Source organism: Ochotona curzoniae, unplaced genomic scaffold (assembly GCF_017591425.1).
Source record: "Ochotona curzoniae isolate NIBS_2020 unplaced genomic scaffold, NIBS_Ocur_1.0 contig_2321, whole genome shotgun sequence".
Lineage (NCBI taxonomy): Eukaryota > Metazoa > Chordata > Mammalia > Lagomorpha > Ochotonidae > Ochotona > Ochotona curzoniae.
The window spans coordinates 9,128,828-9,146,939 of NW_024465421.1; the positions used below are offsets into that span (position 1 = coordinate 9,128,828).

The 18,112-nt window shown below is 56.5% G+C and overlaps 2 protein-coding genes across 4 annotated transcripts; one reads left to right on the top strand and one right to left on the bottom strand.

The window, feature by feature from the left end:
* Positions 1 to 9: 9 nt before the first annotated feature.
* On the bottom strand, positions 10 to 4,963 carry APOBR (apolipoprotein B receptor). Its single transcript, XM_040973097.1, has 4 exons — positions 4,846 to 4,963; positions 1,146 to 4,556; positions 735 to 1,048; positions 10 to 637 (listed from the first exon to the last, which is right to left on the bottom strand). The coding sequence occupies exons 1-4, from the start codon at positions 4,900 to 4,902 to the stop codon at positions 568 to 570; spliced, it is 3,852 nt and encodes a 1,283-aa protein (XP_040829031.1). The 5' UTR covers positions 4,903 to 4,963; the 3' UTR covers positions 10 to 567.
* CLN3 (CLN3 lysosomal/endosomal transmembrane protein, battenin) lies at positions 4,462 to 15,803 on the top strand. Of its 3 annotated transcripts, none has more exons than XM_040973099.1 (16): positions 4,462 to 4,529; positions 6,387 to 6,527; positions 6,713 to 6,834; positions 9,034 to 9,130; positions 9,911 to 9,982; positions 10,121 to 10,200; positions 10,550 to 10,635; positions 11,052 to 11,124; positions 11,209 to 11,352; positions 11,570 to 11,682; positions 12,648 to 12,694; positions 12,788 to 12,856; positions 12,979 to 13,034; positions 13,180 to 13,273; positions 15,198 to 15,338; positions 15,445 to 15,803. In XM_040973099.1, the coding sequence occupies exons 2-16, from the start codon at positions 6,450 to 6,452 to the stop codon at positions 15,562 to 15,564; spliced, it is 1,392 nt and encodes a 463-aa protein (XP_040829033.1). In that variant the 5' UTR covers positions 4,462 to 4,529; positions 6,387 to 6,449; the 3' UTR covers positions 15,565 to 15,803. The 3 variants fall into 3 exon arrangements, with proteins under 3 accessions (XP_040829033.1, XP_040829034.1, XP_040829035.1); XM_040973101.1 differs by lacking the exon at positions 4,462 to 4,529 and adding an exon at positions 6,983 to 7,064 and having other exon boundaries at positions 6,440 to 6,527; XM_040973100.1 differs by lacking the exons at positions 4,462 to 4,529; positions 9,034 to 9,130 and adding an exon at positions 6,983 to 7,064 and having other exon boundaries at positions 6,225 to 6,527.
* Positions 15,804 to 18,112: the final 2,309 nt, after the last annotated feature.

The window sequence follows — 18,112 nt, forward strand, 5'->3', positions numbered from 1 at the left end:
CAGTATTTATTTCTTGGATATTTATTTATTTTTTAGGGAGATAATGGTTTATTTATTGTATTGTCCTCGGGTTAGACCGCCATATTGGGTCCTAATAAAGCCCTCTAATCTTCTCTCCGACTCTGCTTCTTTTCAGAGAAGGGGGGCCGGCCCCCTGTGTCCTCCCTGGGCCTCTCTCAGCTCCTTCCTTTTGGGGCGGGGCTCAGGGTTCATCCTCCCCAGCTCTAGCCAGTACAGCTGGCGGTTGCCACAGTAACCACTTCTGAGGTCAAGTGACTGTGTTGGCTGCTCCAGGCAACACATCCACCTTTACATCCAATTGTCTGAACTTGGCCTTGGGTGCAGAGGCTGGGAGCAGAGCTGGGAGGTGAGAATCATCTTTGTCGCTGTCATCTGGTCTGGACAGCTGGGACAGGCTGGGGTGGTCATCAGGGTGGGGACCGGAGGCTTGAGGTCATCAATCCCACTCCTAAGTTCAAGGTCAGAGGATGGGAGAGCAGAGAGCAGGCTCCTGCCCAGCCTTTCTATCCTTCTTTGGGGTCAGGGGTCCCCGGTGTCAGCTGGCAGTCACTGAGGCTTTGGCCGGCCCAGGCGGGCTTGCAGTTCCTGCATCATGCCTGGGTGTGCGAGGCCAAACCTGTAGAAAGAAGACAAGGTCACGGCTGCATCCCTGGAATTCCCCAGCCCCCCGCACCCCCCCACCCCGCAGGCTGCAGTTCCCACACTGTGCTTACCCCTGTCCCAGGGGCCTCCTGGCAGGCACCGGGGTCCCAACCGGCCCCGGGGGGCTTGGTTCCGGGGGTTCCTCAGACTGGAGACGCCTCTCCTCCGCAAGAGTTGACAGTTCTTTCTTCTCCTCCTCTTCCTCCTCCTCTTCCTCCTCTTCCTTGGGCTGCTGCGGACTGGACGGACTGGACGGCTCCACCTGCTCCTGGGTGTCACGGGGCCTTCGGAAGGAGGGCCGGGAGCGCCGCTGGGACGAGCTCCGGGCTAGGAGCGCACGACTCCGCGGGACTGAAACGTCCAAATGCAACGCGGGAAGCAGCGCCTACGGGGCGGATGGGCAGCAGATGGACAGCTCAGGGGACTGCTGGCTGCGTGGCCGGTTCCCGCCCCACACCCCGCACCCCGCCAGGAGCTCTCACCTCACTCCAGCTGCTCTGGTCTCCTGAGGGCTCTGCTTGTCCCTGGTTGGCCATCACGCTGCTTGTGTCTGTGTCTTGGGCCTCTGCCCTCTGCTCGCCGGATGCCTGGACGCCGGGGGCCTCGCTGTCCGGGTGGTTCACTCTGCACAGCCCCTCCTTGTCTTGCCTTTCCCCTGCCTCTGGTTCCAGAAGCCTCCACTCGTCCCCGAGGGTCTCCCTGGTCCCCTCTGCCCTGGCTGCCTGGGAGCCCAAGCCATGGCTACCCAGCCCAACTGTGGCTTCAGCCAATGTCCCCACCTCTGCTTGTTCATCTGTCCTGGCCCCCAAAGCCTCCGTGTGTTCCTCTTGACAGGTCAGCTCTTCCTCTGCTGAGCCCTGCAGGCCCCACTCCAGCCGGCCTGGGGCCTCAGCCTCCACAACCTCCCCTCTGCCCTGCCAAGCCAGCCCAGCCCCTCTCCCTGGCCCACCAGCTTCATCCTCGGCCCACCTTGCCTCCAGGCCCTCTTGCAGGCTCTGAGCCACCTCCTCCTGTGGCCTCCAGCCAGGCCCGGAGGCTCCCTCTGCCTCCTGCTGCAGCCTTGCACTCTCCCCCTCCCCCGCCTCTCTGGCCTCTCCCAGTGACCAGCCCATCCCTGCCTCTGCCTCAGGGTTTCCTGCCACTTCTTGGTCCTCCACCCTATGGGCCTCTCCCTGCCCTGCTCCACACCCAGCTATTTTTGCTTTCTCCCAATCTCCATCTGCACCAGGGACCTCTAGTTTTTTCCACTCCCTGCCTTCTGCGCTTTTGGCCTCCCACTCCAGCACCTGAGCTGATGTGGTTGACTCCTGCCTGTCTGCATCTCCTCCCTCTGCCTCCCAGGGGTCCCTTCTCTGGTTTTCCCAGGCATCTGCCTCCCGGACCTCAGGCCTGGAACATTCGTCCAGGTCCCCTTCTGTCCCCTCTGTGCTTGGAGCTGTGGTTCTCCGGGGCTCCTCCTGAGTACCCAGTTCTAACTCTTCTTCCTCCAGGGGCGCTGCTGGGGTCTGAGCCCCTCCAGTCAGTGCGGGGCCCTGGTCCTCCTCCCCTAACGCTGCTCGGCTCACAAGGTGCGCCTCCTCTCTCCTCTCCCTCACCAGCACCTCCCAGGGCCTGGGCTCTGGTGCAGCCTCTACGTCAGCATCGCCTTCCCGCTGAGCCTCCTCCATCTCAGCTGCCTCCTGCACCCCAACCCCACCAGCGCTCATCTCCACATCCTGCCTCTCCGGTGCACTCTCATTCTCAGGCTGCCCTGCGTGGTACGCAGAACCCTGACCTGCTGCCTCCTCCTCCTCCTCCTCGGCAGCCTGTGCACCTGCCATGGGGCTCTCAGCCTCCAGGGCCTGGGTCAGCTTGGGGAAAAGGCTCAGGGCAGCTGCTCTCTTTTCTCTCGTCTCCCACTCCTCCTCTTCCTCCAAGACCCAGCTGCTCCCAGGTCCTTCTGGGGTCCCTTCTCCCAGGACTGGCCCATTCTCTGGCTCCCTGACTCTGGGCTGCTCAGTTTGCTCCCTACTGGGGGCTGTCCAGGCCTCCTCCTTCCTCACCTTCTCTTCCTCCTCTTCCTTCCTCTCTTCCTCCTCTTCCTCCAAGACCCAGCTGCTCCCAGGTCCTTCTGGGGTCCCTTCTCCCAGGACTGGCCCATTCTCTGGCTCCCTGACTCTGGGCTGCTCAGTTTGCTCCCTACTGGGGGCTGTCCAGGCCTCCTCCTTCCTCACCTTCTCTTCCTCCTCTTCCTTCCTCTCTTCCTCCTCTTCCTCCAAGACCCAGCTGCTCCCAGGTCCTTCTGGGGTCCCTTCTCCCAGGACTGGCCCATTCTCTGGCTCCCTGACTCTGGGCTGCTCAGTTTGCTCCCTACTGGGGGCTGTCCAGGCCTCCTCCTTCCTCACCTTCTCTTCCTCCTCTTCCTTCCTCTCTTCCTCCTCTTCCTCCAAGACCCAGCTGCTCCCAGGTCCTTCTGGGGTCCCTTCTCCCAGGACTGGCCCATTCTCTGGCTCCCTGACTCTGGGCTGCTCAGTTTGCTCCCTACTGGGGGCTGTCCAGGCCTCCTCCTTCCTCACCTTCTCTTCCTCCTCTTCCTTCCTCTCTTCCTCCTCTTCCTCCAAGACCCAGCTGCTCCCAGGTCCTTCTGGGGTCCCTTCTCCCAGGACTGGCCCATTCTCTGGCTCCCTGACTCTGGGCTGCTCAGTTTGCTCCCTACTGGGGGCTGTCCAGGCCTCCTCCTTCCTCACCTTCTCTTCCTCCTCTTCCTTCCTCTCTTCCTCCTCTTCCTCCAAGACCCAGCTGCTCCCAGGTCCTTCTGGGGTCCCTTCTCCCAGGACTGGCCCATTCTCTGGCTCCCTGACTCTGGGCTGCTCAGTTTGCTCCCTACTGGGGGCTGTCCAGGCCTCCTCCTTCCTCACCTTCTCTTCCTCCTCTTCCTTCCTCTCTTCCTCCTCTTCCTCCAAGACCCAGCTGCTCCCAGGTCCTTCTGGGGTCCCTTCTCCCAGGACTGGCCCATTCTCTGGCTCCCTGACTCTGGGCTGCTCAGTTTGCTCCCTACTGGGGCCTGTCCAGGCCTCCTCCTTCCTCACCTTCTCCTCCTCTCTCACCTCCTCCTTTCTCTCCTCCTTCACCTCGTTGGCTGAGGTTGTACAGGCCTCCTCCCAGCCAGAGACTGTCCCGCCCTGCTCCCTGCCCAAGGCCTCCCAGTGCCCAGGCTCTGCCCCTGAACCCTGTGACCCTGTATCTGCACCGCCACGCCCCACTACCACCCCCTCTTCTTCCCTCCCAGCCTTATTGGCAACAGGCTCTTCTGTTTCCTCAGCAACCGCCTCCTTGACCTCCTGTCCTGTCTGGCCACCACCTCCTGTCCCCTCCTGCCTGCTGCCACTGGCACCAACCTGCCCCTCAGGCGTTCCGTGCCAGGTCCACTCCTGCTCCACCCCTCTGGCCATCCCTGCCTCTCCTGTCCTGATTTTTTCCTCTTCACCCTCCTCCTGGTCCCAGGTCCTCAGTGTGTCCTCTCTGTCCACTTCCTGTCCACCAGGCTCCTGCCTCTGCTGGACTTGGCTGCTGCTGTCCCAGTGAGCCCCCTGCCCTATCCCAGATGGCACATCCCCCGAGGGGGCACTCAGCTCCTGGCACCTGGCAACCTGTACCGCCTCCCAGGCTCCCATGGTCTGCTTGTCTGTCTGGGAGCCGCCTTCGCCCCACCCCCTGGTTTGTGTCTCAGCAGAGTTCCCCTCCTGGCATCTGCTAGCCTCTTCATGCCCGTCCGGGCCACCCTCAAGGCCCTCCAGCGCTTCCTGGGCTTCCTCCTCTACCCCCTCCCCCAGCTCCTCAGCTGCCCGTGCCCCCCTCTCTACGGTGGGAACCTCATCTCCCATGAGGTAGGAGACGAAGGTGCTGAGGGACTCCTGGAAGACAAGGGATGGGGCAGAGGCATTAAGGAGAGGCCCAGCCCCCTTTCAAACCTGCATGCCCTGAGCCAGGGGAGCAGGGGGAGGCAGGAAGGAGGGCTGGGGTAGGGAACACAGGTGTAGTGGGGACAAGAAAGGGCTCCAGATGTGGCCTGGAGGGCAGGTAGGCTGGGCAAGGTGGCTATCTCATCTCTGGGAAAAGAGGTCTGGAATCAAAGAGCCCCAAAGGGAAGAAAGTGGAGGGGAGAGGAGGGGGGGGTTGTTGAAAGTCTTGGGCCCTTCTCACCAGTGCCCCCCTCAAGGCTTGGTGCAGCCCGGGGAGGTAGAGCCGGAGCAAATCCATGCTGTCTCCTCTCGGTGTCCAGAAAGCTGATAATGACCGGCCCCACCCACCAACACAGCCCAGGACCCAGGACACTTCCTCTTCCTCTGCCTCTCTCCCTGACACATCCCCACCCTGGGCCCTGCCCACCTTCCCCCACACCCACATCAGCCTACGCTACCCAGGTCTGGGAGTGAATAGCTGTGCACGTCCCAAGAGGCTCAGGGGTGCACTGGGCACTGAAGAGCCGGGGAAGGGGGTGGGGGGCAGGCAAGGGAAGCAGGAGACCTCAGGACTGGGCAGGGGCGGGGAGAAGACAGGTGGCCACACTGTCCCTCGGCTGACTCAGGTCTTGTAGCCACACTTAAGCCATTTCCGAGTCCCCCAGCCACAGCCACTCCGTGAGCGGAAGCTGGGGTTTGCAGTTCCTGTTTTGCCTTAGGAGTAGGGGTGAGGAGGGGGCTGGCAGCAGGTTTGGCTTCTCATTTCCACATATTGAATCCTTCCCCAAGAGGACAGAGGGGGTGGATTGGTGGCTCACATACCCATGCCCTCTTTTATGGTTATTCTTGCAAAAGAGAACTGGGCTGAACTCTGTGCTGTGGTTGTCTATGTCAACTGCCCTCTCTACCATGAGTTCCTGGAGGGCAGAGGCCAGGTATGCAAGGCTGCCCAGTTCCTAGGGGTCTGTCTGGGGAGCAGGATACTGCGCTCCAGAGGGCACAACTCAAACAGCAGCATGAAGACCTGGTGGAAGGCAGGACGGGAACAGTGAGCCCAGGTTGTCAAGCCAGAGCAGAACTCAGCAGAGGGGAAGGATGTGGGGAGAATTCAGGGCGCTGACAGACCACTAGAAGAAGGTAAGAGCACAACTTCCTATATTTGGAACCCTGTGAGGTGGCCTTGGGTGAGGTCACACGATGTTCTCAGGCCTGGAGAGATCTGGTCCAGGCATGTGTGGTGGAGTAGCATCAAGAATCCTGTTGTATTTCTTATGGCTAACTTTGTAGGCTCTGCAATCATTTTGCATGTGTCTTGATTTTATTATCTGGAAAAACAGGGGTTGGACGACTTCCATAACATTTTTTGGTTTTAGGAAAAATTGGAAAAGATCATCTCTTTTTCTTGATGAAATCTGCTTAAGAGAGTGTTGTAGTTATTTTAGGTTTCTAAAGCAACTGAAAGCAACCTATAAGAGTGGAAAAAAGTGACTCTGCTGTGAGCCTGGTCAGTCTGGTTAACAAAAACAGAAGAATAAGAGAAGAAAAGAAGGAAGAGAGAAAGGAAGAGCCGAATAAAGAGAGAAAGAGAGGGGGCGCCAGAGAGCTAAGGGCAGGTGACCATATTTCTTTCTGGCAACAGAAGGTTGTGGGAGAGGAGCTGAAGCCGACTGCAGCCATGATAAGTGCTGGCAGGATCACGTCAAGGTCTTGCGTGCAGCCAATCTATCAGCATGGCTTTATTTGCCGATCCTACCGGTTCTAGTTTAAAATCTGGGGTTCCAGGCCTCTCCTTCCAGGCAAAGACAGGCCGAGGAGCCGGAAGTAGGGAGGACCTTAGAGCACGTGATGGGGAATCCGCGCGCTCTCTCACGTGACCCGGCAACCTGCTGCTCCGCGGCGAGGAACGCTTGTTTGCTCTTAAAGGTACAGGTCCGGGGACGCCCTGTTCTCCAGGGCGGGGGCAGGTCGGATGGGCGGGAACGTGGCGGGGGTGTGGGAGGGTTCGAGACTTAGTCCTGAACCAGCCTGATGGATCGCGGGGCGCGAGTGCAGCAGACAAGCCGGAGGTAGGATGGCCACGGGGCGTTGAACCTGCTCACCTGTCACAGACCCTCACCCTCCTGTTGGGGGCCAATTCCGACTCCTTGCTGACCTGGGGCCCCTCGGGGAGCCGCGCTGGACGCCATGGACGGCCGCAGGGACTCGCGACAGTGCCTGACAGATTCCCAGGGTGAGTGTTCTGGCCCGGTCCTCGGGGAGTGCCCATTGGTGCCCCTCGACGCACCTGATGGTGGGGTTTGGGAGGACCTACAGGGTCGGGGGACGAGTCGTGCACTAGACAGGGGCGTGGGCCTCAGGCCACCTTCTCTCCCTGGCAGGGGAAGAAGAGACCGTCCCGGAGCTCCGGGCCTCTCGGTCGGGCAATCAGAGCGCCCACTGGAGGAACGCAGTGGGCTTCTGGTGAGCGACCCCTGGGGTTAGCAAAAGTGGGGTGTGAGGAAGGGAGGATGGGAGGAGAAGGGGGTGCTGGAGCAGCAGGGAGCGGCGCACAGGAGCTGAGTGCACAGTGACTGAAGCCATCGGTTTGCCCCGAGGCACCTGCCAGCCCTTTTCCAAACTTCATTTATTTACTTATCACCTTTCAGCCTGCCATCTGGAAGTTTACCAATGGCGTATTTTTCCTACAAGCAGTTCAGCTGTAAAATTCTTGAATGCACTTTTTTTTTTTTTTTAAAGAAAACTGTCTTTAAAGATTATTTACTTATTTGAAAGTGTTACAGAGACAGGGAGAGAAAGACAGAGGGAGAGCTTTCATTCACTGATGCACTCCCCCAGATGGCCACAACCTCCAGGGCTGGGCCAGGCCAAAGCCAGGAGCTTCATCCAGGTCTCCCATGTGGGTACAGGGGCCCAAGCACTTGGGCCATGTCCCTGCTGGTCTCCCAGGCGCATTAGCAGAGAGCTGAAGTCGAGTAGGCAATGGCTTTACCAACCCCTAAAGACAGACGACTTTTTAAATCCAAATGGAAAAAAAACAGTTTCTCCCTGATGCATGTTTAAAATAATTGCATTGGTATTGAAACTGTTAGAGAAAGATTTCCTAAATCTTTCAATTTCAATTTTCAATACAAATTTCAATTTCAATTTTCAATAAAAATTTCAATGTGGGGCCCAGCGCGGTGGCCTAGCAGCTAAAGTCCTCACCTTGAACGCACCGGGATCCCATATGGGCGCCAGTTCTAATCCTGGAAGCTCTGCTTCCCATCCAGCTTCCTGCTTGTGGCCTGGAAAAGCAGTTTAGGACACTCTGCACCCGCGGGGGAGACCTGGAGGAAGTTCCTGGCTCCTGACTTTGGATCAGCACAGCAACAGCCGTTGCGCTCACTTGGGGAGTGAATCATTGGATGGAAGATCTTCCTCTCTCTCCTCCTCTCTGTATATCTGACTGTAATTAAAAAAAAAAAAAAAAGATTTCAATGCACAGCCTTGGAAAATACAGCTAGCATTAACCCAGACAAGGAAGAAGTCGGGAGTTGGAAGTGGATTCTTCAGTGTCTCATGAGAGCGACTGATGGCCCTTGAGCCTGTTTCATCAGCAGTGAAAGGGGAAGAGCTGTAGTGTCACTTCCTAGGACCGTGATTGGGGATGCTTAGCCAGCCTCAGTGTGACACTGGGCTATGCGCTATGTGCAGCTCCAGGAGAGGAGAGTCATGAGAAAGGCTTTGGCATTGCCTTATGAAAAAAAAAAAGATTTAATTATTTGAAAGGCAAAGTTGGGGAGAGAGAGAGAGAGAGAGAGAGAGAGAGAGAGAGAGAGAGAGACCGATCTTCTATCCACTGGTTCACTCCCCAGATGGCTACAACAGTGAGGTCTGGATCAGGAACCAGGAGCTGCTTCTGGGTCTCTGATGTGGTATAGGAGCTCAAATACTTGAGCCATCCTCTTCTGCTTTTATAGGCCACAAACAGGGTGCTGGGTCACAAATTGGAGTAGCTGGGAGTTGAACTGACGCCCATTTGGAATGCTGGTCCTGCAGGCAGAGGCTTAATGTACTATGCCACAGTGCCAGCCCCGGTTTCTCCATCTTGTCCACAAGTAGACTGAGGCCACTAGAGGAGGAAGCAGCAAACAAGGGACCTGGATGCAGTCCTTTGGGTGTCCAGCTCTGTAGCCACACTGCATCGTGGATGAGGGAGACCCTGAACTGAATGGGGGGCCAGCTCTGAGGAGTGAGGGGCTAAGGATGACTTTCAGGGTGAGGCTTAGAGATGAGCAGGGAACCCCCATCTGGTATCCGCCCGCCTGCTCTTCAGCCAGCCCTCCCTGGTGGGGTTTGGTGACAGGGAGGGGAATGGAGGGTGCTGTGGGAGAGACTGTGGCTGGCTCCTTGGCCCAGAGGGCAGCTGAGCTCCATGTGCTCATCCCAGGATCCTGGGCCTTTGCAACAACTTCTCCTACGTGGTGATGCTCAGTGCTGCCTATGACATCCTCCATCACGACACGGTGCCTGGGAACCAGAGCCATGTAAGCGAACCCCTCTCCACCGCCAGCCCGGGGCACGGTCCCCACAGGCGGGTGAAGGCTCCCCCCCCCTGGGGCAGAAGCTTCTTGAAATACTTCGGAAATGAATCACGGAAGAATGGGAAAAGGGGACTAAGTTTGCAATCTTCCCAGGCCCTCAGAACTAGAGGGATCTTTATAAGACCAAAGGGTGCCAGGCGAGTGTCTATGATTGGGCAGGGTGATCCTCTATGGCAAAACCCCTGAGCCTGCACCTGCTCTGCACTGGGGGAGGCTGCATGGGCCCATGGGTTGCCGGGACGGATACTGGGGGGCAGGGCTGTTCCCAGACGTTTGCAGGCTGTTCATCAGTATCATGTCCTGCTGTCTACCTTCTCTATGCCAATAGCCCACCCAGGTCACTGGTACCAAGGATGTCCCCAGGGTGAGGGTGAAGGTGGGGGCAGGGGTGACACTGCCCTCAGAGGAGAATCGCTTGTCTGTGCTGAGCTGGTCCAACAAGGTAGATTGTCCCAGGATCAGATCCTCTGGTACAACCAGTGTTTGTCTGAAAGCTCTTGAACGAATTAGCCACACATGGTCTGGCCTTGGCAGGGCCACCTTCCGTCTGCCGGCTGTGGGTCAGAGACACTTAGACCCACCTCCGTAGTGCCCTTTAGAGAAACTATTTGTAAGAGGTTGGCACAGATGACCCCAACCATCCTTTAAGTTAGCACAGAGCTGACACACTGGTCTACCCCTTCCATCTGCCTTCCTGGGTGACAAGTTTGTCTCTCCCACCAGGTGGACCCAGGGCCAGCACCCACTCCCCACAACAACTCCTCTCGCTTCGACTGCAACCCTGTCTCCACAGCTGTGAGTGCCCACCCCACTCCTCTCCTGCGCCCGGAGGAGACTCTTGGGCATCCCTGAGGTTGCCAATCTAGGAGGGAGCCCTTTCTTCCTGGCCAGAGCTGGGGGCGGGGTGGTCTCTCACTCTTTGCCCTGTCCCAGGCCGTCCTGCTGGCAGACATTCTCCCCACCCTCGTCATCAAACTGCTGGCTCCTCTTGGGCTCCATCTGCTGCCCTACAGGTCAGGGCGGGAGTGTGGTGGGGGAGGACAGTAGGCAGGAGGGGGTAGGACAGGGGGCATAGCAGATGGGGTGAGGTGGTAGGGGCACAGCAGATGGGGGGTGAGGTGGTAGGGGTACAGCAGGTGGAGGGGTGAGGTGGTAGGGGTACAGCAGGTGGGGTGTGATGTGGTAGGGGTACAGCTGGTGGAGGGGTGAGGTGGTAGGGGTACAGCAGGTGGAGGGGTGAGGTGGTAGGGGTACAGCAGGTGGGGGGGTGAGGTGGTAGGGGTACAGCAGGTAGAGGGGAGGCTGCAGAGCTGGGAGCAGGGGCTCACTGTCCCCTTCTCTCCACCTCCTTCTCCCTTGCAGCCCTCGGGTTCTGGTCAGCGGGCTGTGTGCTGCTGGAAGCTTCCTCCTCGTGGCCTTTTCTGACTCTGTGGGGATCAGCCTGTGCGGTGAGTGCGCAGCTGCGTGTCAGGTGTGAGAGAGCGCATACGTGGGTCACCTTTCACTGCTGGGGAAGGTACTGTGGCCGGAACCCTTAGCATCAGCTAGAAGTGTCCCAAGGGGGAAAGGGTTTTGGGTGGAGGAAACGGACAAGCTTCGTGGACAGGAAGGTGGGTCATTGGGGTGGAGGGGATGGCGAGGATAAGCTGTCGTTCTAAGTGGATGGAGCCACAGCTCTCTGCCAGGTGGGTGGAGGAGGGAGTTGACTCGTGGCCTCCAGTCTGGAACCCACCAGTCTTTTATTCCATGGGAGCTGATCTTAGCAGAGGAGGTCAAGCTCAGCCTGCCTTAGGGAACCGGGCTGCCCTGGGGAGGCTCAGTTTGGCCAACCTCACCCTCACCTCCCTGTTTGTCCTCTTGCTAGGTGTGGTCTTGGCCAGCATCTCATCAGGTCTAGGAGAGGTCACCTTCCTGTCCCTCACTGCCATCTACCCCAGGTCAGCAGCAGAGCAGGGCCGAGGTGGGGAGGAGGGGGACTACTGCTCTGGTCCTCCTGACTGCTCCTGTGTGCCCCCTAACAGGGCTGTGATCTCCTGGTGGTCCTCGGGAACTGGGGGTGCAGGGCTGCTCGGTGCCCTGTCCTATCTGGGCCTCACCCAGGCAGGCCTCTCCCCACAGAACACCCTGCTATCTATGCTGGGTATACCTGCCCTCCTGCTGGCCAGGTGAGCCACCCTGGGGCCAGGAAGAGGAGGGGGGATTCAGAACCAGGGTCAGGAAAACTGTTCCTGCACACCTTGGAGGCAGAGCTGGAAGGAGGAGGGTGTGGCCTTTGGGGCGTGGCCTTGTGGGTGTGGTTTCTTGGGGCGTGGCATCGGTGGCTTGGGGCCTTTCCAGCCAAGCAGGTTCTCTGACTTCTGCCTTTGTTCTGCTCACCCCCAGCTATTTCTTACTGCTCACGGCCCCTGAGCCCCAAGATCCTGGAGGGGAAGCAGAAGCCGATCCAGCAACGCGGCAGCCCCTGTTAAGCCCCGAGGTCCCAGAGGCAAAGCCAGGTAGGAGACAGAGGTCAGTCGTTACACATGAAGGGGACCAGGGTCAAGGTGTTGCTAGTGAACAAAGCCGTTACAGTGCTGGAAAGAACATAAGCTAGTGCTGTGGCCCAAAAGTGACAACAATGGACTGGAACAAGGGAGGGGTTCTGCTTTGTATTTATTTATTTATGTACTTGAAAGGCTGAGCGATACACACATAGATCTTCCATGCACTGAGTCACTGTCCACATGGACACAATAGCCAAAGCTGGGCCAGGTCAAAGCCAGGAGTTAGGAGTTGCATCTGAGTCTCCCATGTGGTTTCAGGAACTCATGGGGTTAAGCCATCATTTGATCCCTGGCCAGGCATTAACAGAAGCTAAATTAGAAGCAGAGCAACTGGGACTCAAACCAGCCCTCTGATGCAGGACAGACTTCCCAAGCTGCAGCTTAACCCACTGTACCACAACACCTACCTCCAGAAGAGGTGTCTGAAGAGGTGAAATGTGGGCTGGAACTTGACTAACCAGGACCTGACTAACTTGAGTAAACAGGTTCCAGATGAAGGCAAGAGCAAGTGCTAAGGCTTCAGATGTTCTGGAAACAAATGGAGTGGCAGGGGATGGGAGGGAGCAGTGCTGTGGTCTGGTGGGAAAAGCTACTTCTTGCATCCTATATTGGCACTGGTTTGTTTCCCAGCTTCTCCACTTCCCATCCAGCTCGTACTAACATACCTGAGCAAAGCAGCCTGAATACGTGGGTCCCTGCCATCCACATGGGAAACCCAAATGAAACTCCAGGTTCCTAGCATGGAGCTGGACCACTGTGGCCACCTGGCACCTGGAGCTATCATGAGGTGGACACAGATACTTAAATATCGATCAAATGCAACATTGTGTAGTGTGGGAGGATCCAGTAGACCCACTCTGCGTGTCCCCGAGTTATTGCCAAGTCAGCTGTACCCTTCTCCCACTGTTCCTTCGCAGCCTCCAGCTGGAACCTGTCCTGCCAGGAAAAGTGGACTGTATTCAAGGTTTGATGGTGGCCGTGGCGCGTGCCATGGGGCGGAGCCACAGAGGAGGGGTGCGTGTGGCCTGCCGTCCGCTCACCCTGCTGTCCCTCTTAGGGCCTGCTGTATTACATCATCCCGCTGGTGCTGGTCTATTTTGCCGAGTATTTCATCAACCAGGGGCTTGTAAGTGCACGGGTCACAGGGAGGGCTGTGGCAGCGGCAGTGGTGCAAGGAGAAGGGGCTGGAGGGCCGGAGTGTACTCTCACCCTGTCGCACCTGTGTCCCCTGACTTGCTTTGGCTGCAGTTTGAACTGCTCTTCTTCCGGAACACACACCTGACCCATACCCAGCAGTACCGTTGGTGAGAGGAGGAGGAGGCATGGGTGGGGTGGTGTTCAGGTAGGGAGCTGGGAGGGGCTGTCTCTTATGGAGCAGTCTCTGGGCAGACTGTGTGTCCCCCTCTTCCCCGCAAAAAAGAGTGTCCCCTGCTCCCCACCCCAACCCAGGTACCAGATGCTGTACCAGGCTGGAGTGTTCGCCTCCCGCTCTTCTCTCCGCTGCTGCCGCATCCGCTTCACTTGGGCCCTGGCCATGCTGCAGGTACCCAAATGCTGCTTCTCCCTCGGCTGTGGGCTCCCAGCCTCTGCCCCAGGCCCTGCTGGAAGAGTTTTATCATTTAGAAGCACCTGGGGTCAGGGGTGGGGGGGTGGGCGGAGGGACAGGAGAGAGGGAGCGATTCCTGTTACAGTGTGTGGCCTCAGGAGCCAGGCGACCCCCAGGGGCAGACCCCAGCTTCTGTCCCCAGTGGCTGGCTGTGTGACTCGGGGCGGGTCTCCGATCCTCCCTGAACCTCTGTGTCTCATCCACACGTCAGGTGGATCCACCATCTGGGTCTCAGGCCAGTTTTAAATCATTAGCATTATTATTATTCATATAAATAAGAGTAGTAGCATTTGAGAGGCAGAGAACTCCTGGCGACTGGCACACTCCCTGAATGCCCACAGTCATTGGATCTGGGCCAGGTAGAAGCCAGGAGTCGGAGACTCCATCCAGGTCCCCCACCTGGTTGATAGAGACACAATGAACTTAAAGCATCACCTGCTGCCTCCTGGGGTCTGTGTTAGCAGGAACCTGGAACCAGGAGTCAGAGCCAGAACTTGAGCCCTGGCGCCCCCATGGGAGGAGGCAGGTGTCCGACTAGTGTCTCAAATGCCAGGCCTAAAGCCCACCTCTAGGAGCCCTCTGTGAGGATTATTTGCACCTACGTGGAGCAAATAGGATTTCAAAGTCCCCTTTAAAAGGTAACTGTAAAATACAGCAGTCACTGGCATTGTGACCAGTGGGCCGTTTATCTCAGTAATTGCCAGAGAGCAAATTGACCTAGCCATGGCCCAGCAGGAGCAGCCTGCAGCTCTCAGCATATAGCAGTCTGTCCAAAAGAGTTTCCCACGACCAACATTCCTGGGTTCAAGGTCACAAGTCGACCACCTCCAGGAACGGAACGGTTAAACTTTCCACTGTTAGAAGAAAGCCTTTTGGCCTCAGCAATTCAGTTCTGCCAGCCCAAGGCCCCCACCACATTCCGTGTTGCTTATAGCCAAAGCCACCAACCATCTTCCTAAATTTGTATAAGCTATGGGTGCAGAACCTGTATTTTTTTTTTCCCTGCCAAGGGCCATTTGGAGATGTATAACACGATTCACTGGCGATATAAAACTATCTGCTCAAAAATCAGCTTGCTATACATTTGTTGAATTTCGAGTCCTGCCTGTGGTTGCCTTGGCAGGGCCAGACCTAATAATTTCCTGGATGTTGTCCCCTCACCGCTGGCCTGAGGCTTGTATCCATCAAGTTCCAATTTACTGGGTCAGCAGCTCCTCACTCAGGAGTCTTCTAGATCCTGCCAGCTTTACCTAGAGTTGTCCCCAAGGCTGTCTCCTGGAACTGGAGTCAGGGCTTAGATTTACGGAATCACCTAATGCACAGCCTGGAGGATGCAAGGCGTTGCCCCTGTTACCCTGGGGCTGCTCTGTTGTACAGGTGTCTGAACCCACCTGAGACAGACTGAATTGGGACCTGAAGGGGGGTGAGGTCGCGGGGGGGGGGGGGCCGGGGAGGTACTGCATAGCACATTTGTCACTAGAGCCTCTACCTGAAGAGTGAGTGTGAACCGCCAGTGTGGCCTCACATTACACAAAGGGTTGGGATAGTAGAGCTCCCAAGGTTGGGTGGGGAGAGGAGAGAAAAATTGCATCCCTTTGAGACTCTCAGGGAGATGGCAGGTATGGACTAAACTGATTGATGACCAAGAGGGCTCCCAATTAAGGAGAAGGGGGAATGACAGGGGGCAGAGGTCTGCAGGGAACTGGGCCGAGGGGGGAGGTCATGGAGAGAAACCTACAGTAGCTCCCAGGGCCTGGTGGAGCTTGCTAGCTCTGCAGCATCTCTCGGGGCCACAGGATGGGCTGTCCCATCCCGCTGTGACTCCAGGCTCAGCCCTCCCCTGCCTTGACTGTGTCCACAGTGCCTCAACATGGCCATGCTGCTGGCAGACATCTGGCTGGGCTTCCTGCCAAGCATCTACCTCGTCTTTCTGATCATTCTGTATGAGGGGCTCCTGGGAGGCGCAGCCTACGTCAACACCTTCCACAACATTGCCTTGGAGGTTAGCGGCTGCTGGGGGCGGGGCGAGGACGGTGCCTGGCACAGTTCCGGGGTATACCTCTCTGAGGCCCGAGGCATCCTTTACCTGAGCGCTTTGCTTTTCCCAGACCAGTGATAAGCATCGTGAGTTCGCCATGGCCGCCGCCTGCATCTCTGACACCTTGGGGATCTCACTGTCGGGGCTCCTGGCCTTGCCAGTGCACAACTTCTTCTGCCGCCTCTCCTGATGTGGATAGATGTGAAGTGGGGATAAGGGACACGCTGGGAGCAGGAGGGCGGGTTACACATGCCTGTGCTTCTGGCTCCAGGGTCCCTGGTCCCTGCGCTCCCGTCACGGGCTCCCCTGTGGGGGAAAGGGAAGTGCCAGACTTTGTGCCGGGCAGCGTATCTCCCACTCCCAAGCTGGACTCAGGGAGTTTCTTGGTGGCTTTGTGCCATCTAAATAAATGCCCATTTTATCAATGGATCACTTGTGCGGTTTTTGTCTATGATAGTTTTGTGGTAAACGTACAAGCTCTCTTTTATATGAGCACATAAAGGAAATAATTCAGTAGATTTCTGCCAGTCATCGAGGCTCTATTTGTTGTTGTTGTTGTTTGTTGTTTGTTTGTTTTTTAAGATTTATTTTACTTAGGTGAGAGGTTGAATGTTAGAGAGATCGCCCATCTATTGGTTCACTCTCCAAATGGTCACAACAGCTGGACCTGGGCCAGGCTGAAGCCAGGAGCCAGGGGCTTCCTCCAGCTCTCCCTTGTCGGTAGCAGGGTCCCCAGGACTCAGACCAGCTTCTGCTGCTTGGCCAGATATGTTAGCAGGGAGCTGGATCAGAAGTGGAGCAGCCGGGAATCAAACCGGTGCCCACAGGGGATGCAACGTTGGAGATGGTAGCTTAACTGGTTAAGCCACAATGTTGGCCCCAAGACTCTATTTATTCATGTCTTTATTGTATAGGACAACTTATATTTTTCCCCAACATGAACATTTTCATCTACATAAGTTGAAAGTCCTTGCGGTGTCAGTCCCATGGATATACCACCCGACTTTTGGAGGAACATTTTGCTTTGGTGGCTTTATTGGGTACCCAACACTCCATCATAGCCCCCTCTTTCCTCCATGTGTTTCGTTCTTGGGGTGTATTTATTTCAGAGCAAGGTGGATATCAGTAGTTTCCCTGGAAACACTTCAGCCCATACACATTGAAAGTGTTCCTTGACTTAGGGGCAAAGTGACAGAAAAATCTTTCCTGTGCTGATTCATTCCTCAAATAAATGCCCAGAGCAGTCAGGGCTGAGCCAGGCTGCAACCAGGATCCAGGAACTTCATCTGGGTCTCCCACATGATGGGTGGCAGGAACCCCTGATTGTGGCCCATCATGAGCTGTCTCTCGGGCAGAGTGGAAGGGAGTGGCCCAGAAGCAGAGGCAGGACTGGGTACCAGAAGCAGACACGGGCACCCCAAGGGCAGCCACCAGACTGTGACTGAGCCGGGCTGAGCAGTGTGGCCCATACCTCATTGTGTCTTCATCCTATTTGCCTAAGTCCTGTTCACTTGGGTCTCGTCACAACAATTCAATAAATTTATTTCCTTTGAAGGGAAGTGCTGCAGCTATGGAAAGCATGCATTGGAAATGCTCATTTATACTCAATAAGCATGCAGCCATTCAGTTTGCATATCCAGGGGCTGGCGCAGTGGCTCAACAGGCTAATCCTCTGCCTACAGTGCTGGTATCCCATATGGACACTACTTCTAGTCCCAGCTGCTCCACTTCTAATCCAGCTTCCTGCATATGACCTGGGAAAGCAGTAGAGGATGGCTCAAATCCTTTGATCCCTAAATCCATATGGAAGACTGGGAAAAAGCTCCTGGCTCCTGGCTTCAGATCAGCTCAGCTCAGCTCCAGTTGGTGACCTAACTGGGGATTGAATCAACAGACAGAGCTCTTTTTCTGTCTCTCCTTCTCTCTGTAAATCTTCCTTTCAAATAAAAATAATCTTTTTTTTATTAAAAAAAATGCAGATTCAGATATCCCAAGAGCATGCCCTCGCTCCTGGTGCTACTTATGTGCCCAGCTTGGGGAAACGCTGGTCTACAGGTCAGCTACATTGGGCTTGGAAGCCACAGGCAGCCGGCTCTGCCATTCCATCATCAGCCTGTAGTCCCCAGAAAAGTCATTGCACCCCAATTTCTTGCTCTTCCAAACAAGGTGACAGTCGCAGCTTTCAGGGTGAACATCCAGGCTAGCAGTGACCCCTGCACCCCACATCAGAAGCAGTGACCCCTGCATTCCACATTCAAGCATCTGCACTGAAAGCCACCCTGGTTTGTGACTGCAGCTTCCCGCTAAGGGCCAGCAGTGAGGATGGCTTGGGGGAGACCTGGATGAATGCCTCCACCTACCAGGAGGCTTGAATTGGGTTCCTGGATCCTAACTTGTACCTCTGCTCATCTGTCACCCCTGGGGGTCATTTGGGGAGTGGACTAGCAGCAGGGGGTGTGATGGAAATTGACCACCAGAGACTCATAACCACTTACTGAAAAGGAGGGCCACAGCCTTGGTACCTCCTAGAAGGCTGATCCTTGATGGGCTTTTGTTACAAACTCTTACATGGAAGTAGCATGAGCTATTTTTAGCACTAGTAGGGTGGTGGGGCAATGGCCAAGCAAGCAAGTAAGGTTTACAGAAGTGTGTCTGTGGATAGGATTGGGCCTGTGGCCAGCCCATTTGGGTCAGCATCTTATCTCAGTCCTCCAGCTGTACCTGACTGGCTTCAAAGC

What these genes read in the sequence shown, in the direction of transcription:
- APOBR (XM_040973097.1), bottom strand. Translation starts at nt 4,902, where the DNA reads ATGGATTTGCTCCGGCTCTACCTCCCCGGGCTGCACCAAGCCTTGAGG. An exon ending in AAGCCTTGAGGGGGGCACTG is followed by an intron (nt 4,557 to 4,845) that starts GTGAGAAGGGCC and finishes CTTGTCTTCCAG; the next exon opens with GAGTCCCTCAGCACCTTCGT. An exon ending in ACCAGAGCAGCTGGAGTGAG is followed by an intron (nt 1,049 to 1,145) that starts GTGAGAGCTCCT and finishes TCCGCCCCGTAG; the next exon opens with GCGCTGCTTCCCGCGTTGCA.
- CLN3 (XM_040973099.1), top strand. Translation starts at nt 6,450, where the DNA reads ATGGGGAATCCGCGCGCTCTCTCACGTGACCCGGCAACCTGCTGCTCC. An exon ending in GGTCCCAGAGGCAAAGCCAG is followed by an intron (nt 11,683 to 12,647) that starts GTAGGAGACAGA and finishes GTTCCTTCGCAG; the next exon opens with CCTCCAGCTGGAACCTGTCC. An exon ending in AAAAGTGGACTGTATTCAAG is followed by an intron (nt 12,695 to 12,787) that starts GTTTGATGGTGG and finishes TGTCCCTCTTAG; the next exon opens with GGCCTGCTGTATTACATCAT.